The following is a 10,801-nucleotide window of genomic DNA, read 5'->3' as shown; positions in this document are numbered from 1 at the left end:
ACTTCGCAAAGACTTCCCATCTCGGGCTGCTCTGGTCGCGCCCTCCGTAGAATGCAATCGAGCCAGTGCCTCCTTGTGACACAGTGTGATCGGCCGACGCGCGCAGTATTGCACGCACATCGCGTCGTCGATGCTTCCGCTGGCCCGCATTACTCCGACCTCGTCGAAGTATGGAGATGGCTGTCCTCAGCAAACGCTTCTCGCTGCGATTGCCTTATCAATGCACGCTCTGCCTCACCGCACTCCATCGACGTCAGCCTGTGGACCTCTCGATCACAACGTAGTCCACGGCATCGCCAAAAAAATTTGAGCACCCATGCCGTGCACCTAATCAACCCTTTGTAGCTCGAAAATATCTGTACAAATATGAAGCTCGCCGTGACTAGGGCAAACTCATATTTCATCTCTTCACCTGACGTCGGGGGAATCCAATACTCTCTCAATCACGGCCAGCTCTCTTCTGGTCCTCGTAGAAATGGTGAACCGCCATCTGCGGCTGACGGCGCCGGCTTCACTCCGCCAGCTGCGACTGACTGCGAAATTCTAGATCTCGAAGTAATCACTGAGCATCTTCTCTAGAAGCGGTGAACTCGTCTTTCCACATATGGTCCTCCAGATCCACAGCTTCTGGTTCTGAGGGGTATTCCTAGATGCGCATGATCCAGTTCAATTAGGATCCTTGACGTCGCGTTTTTGTACAGCTTCACAGGCAGGCGCGCATTCGCCTTCCCTGACTTCAAATCTTCTCGACGCAAGCTCTGCATCGGAAGGTTCATATTGGCCACTCCGCACACATTCTTCAGCTCATTGCACTTTAGCTTGCCCGCTGCACTGATATGCAGGCTAACCATTTTCGTGCGCTGAAACAGCATTTTGAAAAAGGTAGCCAGCCCTCTTGCGTACTGGCAGGTAATAAATTATTGAATCACATATTTTTCTCAATTGTATAAATTATATTTTAGATTATTACAGATGGCGATGCGTTGAAAACGTTAGCTAAAAAATATTACTACGTTTCCGCATCTTCGTGTGAATCTGAAAGAGTTTTCAGTCAAGATTGACCACCTATAAGTGTTCCTCGCACGCGGCTAACATCGCCAGTTGTCGATTAGATCCTCATTTTAAACAAAAAGAAAACCAACATGTAAATAATTTGTAAGTAATATGTAAATATACACATGTTGAAATGTAAGAAACATTTCTTTCTTTTAATTACTTTGAACAATGATAACAATGATTGCATTGCTTTACTATAGAATTTTCGCGATCGATAAGCGTTTTCGAATGTGGTGAAAACTTGTTATATCTTTGTGTAATCGAAATCAGACGTGTTGCGCATTGGTTATTGAAGCAAAAGAATATAAAGATTCCAAAAGAACCATATAAACAAAAAATGCTTTGCCGTTCGCAATAAAATTCAGTTTAAGCCAGTCTCAGCATCGAATATTACAGTCAGAATGCTGATAGGCACCTTAGTATGTGTGCAGTTCGCATTTTGGCGCCAAAGACATTCGAATGCAACGTTCCAAATGCAATAATGGAAAACTAAATTAAAATAACAAAATTACAATTTCATCGACAAAAATATATTTAAATGCAAAGAAGCTAGTGATCTAGGAAAAGCAGTGTCAATTTTAAATACTGCTTTGCTTTATAATCACGAGGCTTGCTTATAACTTGTACACTTATGTATATACAGTCTACATAAGCTTAAATCACACTTATATCTGCATTTTTATTTATTTGTTGTATTGGTCCGTACTTTAAATTAAATATCTCCTATATCCGCTCTTACATTGTTATTATTTATTTAAATACATCTGACCAAAATCTTAACCTTTTTTTAGTAAACTCATGGTTCAGCAGTTTTTTTATATTATTTTTATTTAATTTTTATTTAATACTGTTAGATAGTGATGACTCTGAGTTTAAAAAAAAAACATTAAATTCACTATAGAATGTGTTCTGTGGGACTATTATATAACAGGCAATGCTACCAGACTTAGCATTGATCGATACATTTTTATATGCAACTTAAAGATAAATAAGTGAAATAAATTTCAAAAAATTTTAAATTTAAAATATAGGTGCTATATATAAGCATGGAAAAATCTTTAGAAGAGAACAGGTTGAAAGACTCTTTCGATAAATTAATAGAAAATACATCGTAAGTCTATACTAGCAGGAAAAGTGAAGTTAAATTAATATTATTGTTTTAGGAGGAATCTGAAAATAACAAAAAAGACCTTAAGAGTTTCATTTAATATGGACTCAAGCGTAGAAAACAGCAGATATGATACAGGCATATTGGAGGAAAATTACAAAAATTGTTTAAAAAAAAAATGCAATTGGGAATGTTCTTCACCAACTTCTTACAATAGCAGCTCGGCTGCGGAATTATTTGATTGTCCATTATCTCCAATCGAAAGCTCAATGATACTTGATCCTATTATATGTACAAACGGGAATCGTGAAGATGCTGAGAGAAAAAAAAAGATGCAGAAAACAGAATGTTTCGGAATCCTAACTCCAGATATGGCTTACAGGAAAGGCCGGAGATTAATAACGCAAGGAAGAAAATCTTTTTTTTTGAAAACTTTAATTAAAAATGATCGGTTTTTTGAACAAGATGTTTTACGGTATTGCGATCAATTCAAGCCCTATCCATTTAATACTGCATATGCGCAGTATAAAATGTTGAATGCGGTAAAGATCGGTGAAGGTACATACGGAGAAGTGTTTCGTTACACTTCAAAAAAAAACGCTGAAGATGTAATATTAAAGATAATACCAATCGAAGGACATATTGAAATAAATGGAGAGAAGCAGAAAACTTTTAGTGAAATTATGCCAGAAATAATAATTACAAAAATTATGAGCGGCCTTCAAGGAACTAATACAAATTGTACCAATGGATTCACAAGTATGCACAAGGTAAGGTAAAGGATAGTATAAATGGGTTTACAAGGTGCCGGATCAGCATTGGGTATCCGGTTGCTGACGATCGTTCGCTGCGGGGGTGTTCTGGCCGGGAACCGTGGAATTGTCCCCAGAGTGCGGAGTCGGCGATTTCTTTAATACGCGTGTTGGCCACTTCTGGGCGGGCTCTGGGCGATTGCGCCCAGAGGGCACAGTCTGGGCCACTTCTGGGTTTAGTGGGTCCTTCGTTGGCCTTAATGGAAGCTTGTAAACCTCGACACATGCTTTTTATAGTCGCTCGTCTGTCAGCATCAATTGAATCCCATTTATCTATTAATGCGGTTTTTAAGGATTCCTTCGAGGATATGTTGTCCTTTTCTGGAGGATATCCCATAAATGTTCTATTGGATTGAAATCTGGGGATTGTAGAGTCGGTTTTTGCTCCTTGCAGTGATATAAAAGCCACTATTACACTTAATACTACAAATATTTCCGGTCGTTATCTTATTGAAATGCGAAAGACGCTGGATTTTGTCCCAGTTTAAGGGCACTTGGAATAAAATTTTGGCCTAAAATGTCCTTATGCATAAATTTATTAATTTTATCTTCCATAAAGACCATTCGACCCACTCCACCTACAGCTATACACCCATAAATCATCACATTCTGGCCAACGTGCTTAAAAGTTTGGATCAAGTTTTTTCCTTCATGGCTCCATTTGCCTTTTGACATACTTTAAAAGAACCGCCGTGTCCAAAATTTTTAATTTGTTAATAAATATAACGTTCTCCTGAAATAATTCCGGCTTGCTTACATGCTCTTTTGCGATCTCCAAACGCATTTTTTGTTATAATCAGAAATCAATGGGTTTTTTTACGAACAACTCTACCATGTATACCAGCATTGAGCAAGGTGTTCCGGATGGGTTGGGCAAAAAAATTTTTTTTAAAGAATTGTAGATGTTATTCTGGGATTTTATAATGGTGTGTTTACAACTTTATGCTCCTCCAGTGCTTACATATTTTTTTATCACTCTTTGCATTGTGGGAGGTGACTTGACAATATTTCTACCAATTTCATTATAGTTTTTCAAAAATTTAGGAGTATATCTTAACCCCGTCCCATTTCGTCCAATTACAGTAAAAACAAGAGGAAACGCTTTAGTCGAGTGCCGCGACTATAAACCGCTGAAAACTGTGGCGTCTATAGTATTCTTACGAATGACTTCGTCTGATCTTATATAACATATTTCTGTCAATCTCTATCGATTTACCAAAGAACTCTCAAATCGGAACATTATTTCGCTATTTTTGAAGAAATTTAGGTTATAAGGGCTCATATGGGCAGTGACATCACTATCAGTTACTCCAAATGATTTCTCCGACAATAGGTGGCGCTTTAGGAATTTCCACAAGCAAATTGAATATTTTAAAACTGTGTAAAACCGTAATGGGTATCTTATAGTCGCGACACTCGACTACAGCGTTTCTTCTTGTTTTATGTTTAAAATATATGCTCGAAATGTATATCTTTCATTTGAGATATTACATTTTAATTTCCGTTTCGTATTTCTCGAGATAATAAGGAATAAACTTGCAACTCATGGGTGTACGAATAAATTATGTGCCGACTGTATATAAATATATATACATATCTGAAGTTGAATCTCTTTATTTAATATTTAAGATAATCCGATTTGCAGATAGTTTTAGTTTTTTAAACATTCGTTAATTTAATACCACATTTTTTGGGATAGGGGTTAGCGACGTCCATAAACCTTCATAATCAACATCACGAAAGATTTACTTTTCAGAAATACATTAATGAAATGTATTTTATCTTAAATTTTAACACTGGCTTTAATTAATAATAATGTTTATTGTCTTTCACGAGATTCTGGCGGCGACTGCCTTTGCTCAGAGTAACCGTCCATCCTCACGTCCTTTTGTTTTCTGCTTCCGGATATACGGAATGTTTTCCCGTGCACATTCTTCGTGTGGGATACAACCATATGTAGTTAGAAAAGGCATCCACTATGAAAAGAATCTGATGCTTTTTGGTCAACTTCATCGGCCCAACGGGATCGATATGGTACGTTACCATGGTTGTCACCTATGTCGACTGGTTTAAAAAACATTCTTTCCTACCAGCTGGCATTCACTAAAATGCACTCTACATATATTATGTATTGATATACAAAAGTGACTTTGCTCAGTGCAGACGTGTTTTTCTTATCGCTCCGCCAGTGCTCTGTAAAAAATATGAACCTAATAGCGAAAGGATGCTTACAGCAATCCCAAATCTCTGCAAATCTAACATCCAATATCTAGTGCACCCGGTAAACCGACGAGTCAAAGCCGCGAAACACAACCTTAGCAAGCAAGAATACAACCCGTTGCTCGGAGCAACGCGAACTTTTTGTAGTCGCACCATAGCCAAAAAGTAGTGTTTTTGACCGCGACCGCAGACGTTCACTTTCTGAGGCTTCAGTTACTCTATCTTGGAGCTCACAATGCCCTCAATGCTTTCACCGCAAGCTGGCCTCGGCTCTGCAGTTCCTCTCCAAAAAACGGCGGATCTGGCAAAAGGTGCTCTTGTACAGACCTGGATCGATCCGTATATACAAGTAAAACGTAAGCTTGGCCCACAAAAGAGCAAAAAGGAAAACATGCTGAAAGTATCCAAAACATCAGGCATCTCTTCTACCAGTTCGACATATATAAATAGATTTACAAGATTGAGAAACTTCGGCCCTGTCCAATGCGTGAATTGCCAGGAATGTGGACATACCAAAAGCTACTGCACTCTACGTGCAGTTTGTGTTGTGTGCGGTGATCTCCACACACAAACAAAAGAATACCCAGAACACAAAGAAGATTCTGCATTAAGGAAGTGTAGCAACTGCAGTTCGTAAATACCCACGATATTGACTGGGTGACCCTATCGGAAACCCTCCTCCCAAATAAAAACCATTTTGATCACACTGGGTATATCTTCTATGGAACCAAACAGACGGCGGTGGAATCGGAATTTTTAATTAGAAACCAACCTCGTCAAGCACCATTTTCACCAAAGTTTTGCAACAAACTATATAGAAGCCACATCGTTAAACTTACAGTTACACAGCGGAAATATAATTATTTCAGCAGTTTACCGTCCTTTACAATCTCGGAGGCACAACTTCCTGGACCGATTTGTAGCAGCTTGAGACTACAACGCGAAACATACGCACTGGAGATCGAGACCCATAAAGGCAGACAGTACAATACATGTTGTCACAAACTTAATAGCCCAATCTACTGGATCGCAGATCAGTAGAAAAATTTCAATGCCAAAGAGAAAATATGCATAGAAATATCTATTAGAAATACAGGCAATTAGGCCCGTAGTGGGGAAGTGAAGTGTTTATGCCCGGTCATAAACCCAACCCAAGCCCAACCCTGCAACTAACTCGTTCGCTCTACTGCAAACAAACACTGCGCCAGCGATGAACCCAATAATCTTCCAACCCACTGAGATTGGCAAAATCATCAATGATCAACTAAAACCTGGAAAGGCTCCGCGTGCAGAGCAAATAACCCCAAATATGATAATGAAACTGCCGAACCGTGCTATAGAGGCTATTTGCAAACTCTTAAACGCAAAAATAGAAAAGATCGATCAATATAATGATCCTGAAAGCTGGAAAAGATAAAACTAATCCATCATCGTATAGACCAATACGTTTCACGTCTCTCAAAGCTCTTGGAAAAATGCCTTCTATCTCGAACAACACCTTACCTCAGAGACCAAACCTTTTTTTCCGGCACTTCAATTTGGCTTTCGCGAACGACTTAGTACATATAGATAACGATAATTTTGACTTTGAAATTTCGAATATCATCGTCAATGTGTCAGATATTGTGTAAAAGGTTTGCGAAATGGTTAAGTTTACGCTCGAAAAAAATTGGGAAATATTGAAAACTTTCTTCCAAAGTGGAGAGTCTTCAACTAAAAATGCAAAAACCGAATCGGGGGGTCAAAATTAGGGAAAAAAATAAAGCGCCTTCCAGGCAGTTTGTGGATAATTTTGTAAAGCGTGTGCGTAAGACTTGATTGTTGATGGATAAAACAGAACGTTTACGTGCTCGTCCAGTTCGGTCGGTCGAAAATATCGCTGCGGTGGCCGAAAGTGTCAATGACAATCCGTAGACGTCAACTCGGTGCGGTGTGTAGTCGGGTGCCATCATTGGGCCGTTTTCTTTAAAATCGAGGAAGGAGCTGCCGTAACCGGTTATGGTGTCTGCTATCGCGGCATGTTGGAAGACTGTTTCTTTCCCCGAATGGAAGAAGCAGACATTAGGCGACATATGGTTCCAGCAGGACGGCGCTACGTACTTACCGCACACGTTCGAAAATAGCATTATCAGCCGAAACGGCGATGACAACTCCCCGCCTCGCAACTGCGATTTGACCTCGTTGGACTATTTTTTGTAGGGTACCGTCAAGGATAAGAGTTACGCCAACCACTCAGAAACGGTTAACGACCTAAAGCACGAGATTGATGTCGCCATCAGGGCTATTGAGTGCCATACCATCGAAAATGTGTTTAAAAATTGGGTCGACCGAATGGGATATTGTAAAGCCAGTTGAGTCAGCCATATGAACATACATATGCCGCAATTATAAGGCTATTTAAAACGCAAATCTTTCATTGGCCACCCTGAACAATCCAGCAGGTTAACAGCTGAAAGGCGGCCTTCGAAAATCATGAATACTGCAGTGCGATATTCTTCAACGTCTCCCAAGCGTTTGACAGAGTCTGACCAGACTGCCTCATGCATAAAATCATACACTACTCCCAGAGTACACCCATAAAGTGCTCGAGTCCTATCAATATGAAAGATCGTTTTCGGTGAGATGCAAAGCAACAACATCAGATGCCTACACTATAGAAGCTGGAGTACCTCACGGTAGTGCGCTGGTTCCCACACTTTATGATTTTTAGCTATGAAATTTATGAAATATGTTAATTATCATCTGTGGAGTCGCTAGAGGTATAATGTTTAAGAAGTTTATTGATAGCTATTAAAATAAAAATTTAAATTTTCAGTCTACGGATGCACAAAATAAGCTGTACGCCACTGTAGAACTGTAGAAAAAAACTTTAAGCAGACAAACGACAGTGGCACACACTTTATTTTAGTACGTGTCAACGTATCAACACGAGATTAGTTCCTTGTCACCTTACCAACATACAAGTTCAACCTCATGGAAGTTTTACACAAAGGCTCAATACGAAGATAATATCTCTTGAATTGAAACGGAGAACAAATGCTGAGATTTTAAGGAAATACTTCGAAACAAGAATTATTACACCATACCTTACTACTCCGTTTTAAACCTGACAGCACGACTAAAAAGTTGCAAACTTGCAGAACGTGAAGATGTAAAACTCTAATTGAAATAAAGCTACAAGTATTGATTGTTCAACAGTTCACATTTTTATTATTTTCTATATTTAAGCGCTTATTACTCATGTGTAAACAGCGGACATATAGAAAATGGACTGAAAAGAATGAAATAAACCTGATGATCAGGTTTCATCAGCGAATAAGACAGTTACATATGGAACAACATAAGCGTCGTTTTTGTAATCAAAATGTTAGAATGTTTTTTTTAACCTTAGTGCCTAGACCAAATATGATGTCTGAAGTCAGCCAGGTAAGTAAACAGCTCAATAATATTCTTCTAAAGTCAGGCTTCAATTTAATAAAATTAAGCTCTTACGATGGTGAGGAGTTACAGGAAATTTCCAAGGTGACATCGCCGCGGATTTAATTTTTTTTATACCCGTTACTCGTAGAGTAAAGGGGTATACTACATTCGTTGAGAAGTATGTAACAGGTAGAAGAAAGCGTTTTCGACCCTATAAAGTATATATATTCTTGATCAGTATCAATAGCGAAGACTAATGATCCATGTCCGTCTGTCCTTATGAACGTTGAGATCTCAGTAACTATAACAAATACGAAGTTGAGATTAAGCATGAATCTTTGAATTCTTTGAAATCTCTGGAACTATTACAGCTAGAAAGTTGAGATTAAGTATGTGTAATCCCACACCCACTCTTGCGCTCACCAATCTTGAAAGACGGTTTTCGCATTTTGTAGAAAAGATGATCCCTAACTATAAGTGATAGAAAGTTCGGATTAAGCACGTAGGTTTTTATTATGCACCAAATGCGAATTGTTTTTGTTCTACCTAGCCATTCCCACCCTAATGCCCATAAAACCCGGAAAATAAAAAGTGCAAAATCTCGGGACCTTTTAGAGCTAGAAAGTTTTGCTTAAGAATTCGTATTTTAGAGATGACTCTTCAGCTCGGCACAAGTTTTCATCCACTCTAACGCCCACAAGCCGCCGAAAACTGTGGCGTCCATAATATTATAATGGATGTAAGTCGTTTGACTTTGTATAACATTTTTTTGTCAATATCCATCGATTTACCTAAAAATATTCAAATCGGAAAATTATTCCGCTATTTATGAAGAAATTTAGGTTATGTTTTAAAATTTTGTAAAAAAGTTACGGGTATCTTATAGTCGTGGAACTTGACTATAGCGTTTCCTCTTTTTATATATATGCTGCTGTTTATTTATTGAATCTTCTCCTCCAGAGACTAACAATAAGTTATCAAAGCGTATAGTTATAACCTCACTATCTAATTGACAGTTTTTATCTAACAGGTGCCTCAAATGTAATTATTGCTGGACTGGGAAGTCGTTGCGTCCTAGTCAAGTTGTGCCTGCGACCATGGATAGGATCCGAGAGAGATTGTTTGAATGTTCGTTGAGTTTTCTTCGGTAGGTCGCTTTAAGCCGTGATACTGGCCGTCTGATACTGGCGGGATTTAGAGAGCTTTCTGGATGTTATCGTTTCGTACATACCATGGGGCCCCTGTGATACTTCTGATTCCTGGCCCGCTGCTGCAACACAAGATCTACCTTGAAAAAACTCCAGCTTCTATATAGTAGTTATCCAATGTTGTTGCTTTGCTAGATAGGACTTAAGTAATTTATGTGAATACTCTGGCAGTAGGGTTTTGATTTTATGAAGACATTTCAAAGAGTTTTAAGGGTTGTTATGCTTTAGTTGATCCTTGATAATATTAGCAATAACTGTGTACCGGAAGATTATTGGGTCCGTCGCTGGTGTTGTGTTTGTTTGCGGTAAAGCTCCGTTTGTTTGCTGGGTCTTCATCAGATTGTTTTCCTTGGATAGGCCATAGAGGAAATCTGGAGCTGGCCGGTCTTAGCTTCAATGTACTTGCGCTAGTCTTTTTCAGCATCTTTTTTTTGGACCTCGGAGAGCTTATGTGAGGCTTCTTTAAGTAACTTCTTCGATCTGCTGGTTTGCCAGGCCCTACCCAAGCGACTTTTCTTCAGAGCGAGCTGTTCTATCAGAATGTTACTTAGGTACTGATTTATAAGGTCTAAGTCAAGGTATGTGTACTCACATTTTCAGACAGTTTTCTGAGGTCTACAGCCTTGTAGGTTGGGCTCTCCGGTGATACGCATCCTCTGTAGCTAGCAGTGTGGTTTCCTCCGCAGTTTCGTATTTTGTGGTGCTTGGATCATCTTTGATGGCAGGGCAATAGTCGGTATTATTACAGCCTGAACGAAGTGTGCAATACCTTCAGGTATGTCAATACTGCATACATGGAACTCCAATAGTCTAGCTTAACATAAGAAAAAACCGCTACCGCCAGAGCAGACGATCACCGACGGCCGACCGCTGCAATTGGACCCGAGAGAGATGCAAGATTGTGCAAGGAGGGGCGAGCGCGGATGTGGACGAAGGCCGAGAAGCAACCGAACTGCGCCAGGAGTTGGCGGACGACG

The 10,801-nt window shown here is 39.3% G+C and overlaps 1 protein-coding gene across 1 annotated transcript; it reads left to right on the top strand.

The window, feature by feature from the left end:
• Positions 1–2,018: 2,018 nt before the first annotated feature.
• Positions 2,019–7,726, top strand: LOC108118275 (serine/threonine-protein kinase haspin homolog). Its single transcript, XM_041819407.1, has 4 exons — positions 2,019–2,167; positions 2,220–2,934; positions 4,813–5,010; positions 5,070–7,726. Exons 1-4 carry the CDS (start codon positions 2,103–2,105, stop codon positions 5,109–5,111), a joined length of 1,020 nt encoding a protein of 339 aa, XP_041675341.1. The 5' UTR covers positions 2,019–2,102; the 3' UTR covers positions 5,112–7,726.
• The last annotated feature ends 3,075 nt before the right edge of the window (positions 7,727–10,801 follow it).

This window comes from Drosophila eugracilis, unplaced genomic scaffold (assembly GCF_018153835.1).
Source record: "Drosophila eugracilis isolate 14026-0451.02 unplaced genomic scaffold, ASM1815383v1 contig_1434, whole genome shotgun sequence".
Classification (NCBI taxonomy): Eukaryota; Metazoa; Arthropoda; class Insecta; order Diptera; family Drosophilidae; genus Drosophila; species Drosophila eugracilis.
This window is presented reverse-complemented; position numbering and strand designations above follow the sequence as displayed.

Bases quoted from the DNA above. Each gene is read 5' to 3' on its own strand.
- LOC108118275 (XM_041819407.1), top strand. From the start codon at position 2,103: ATGGAAAAATCTTTAGAAGAGAACAGGTTGAAAGACTCTTTCGATAAA. The intron at 2,168-2,219 runs GTAAGTCTATAC...TTATTGTTTTAG, and splicing joins AAATTAATAGAAAATACATC to GAGGAATCTGAAAATAACAA. The intron at 2,935-4,812 runs GTAAGGTAAAGG...GTCTTTCACGAG, and splicing joins GATTCACAAGTATGCACAAG to ATTCTGGCGGCGACTGCCTT.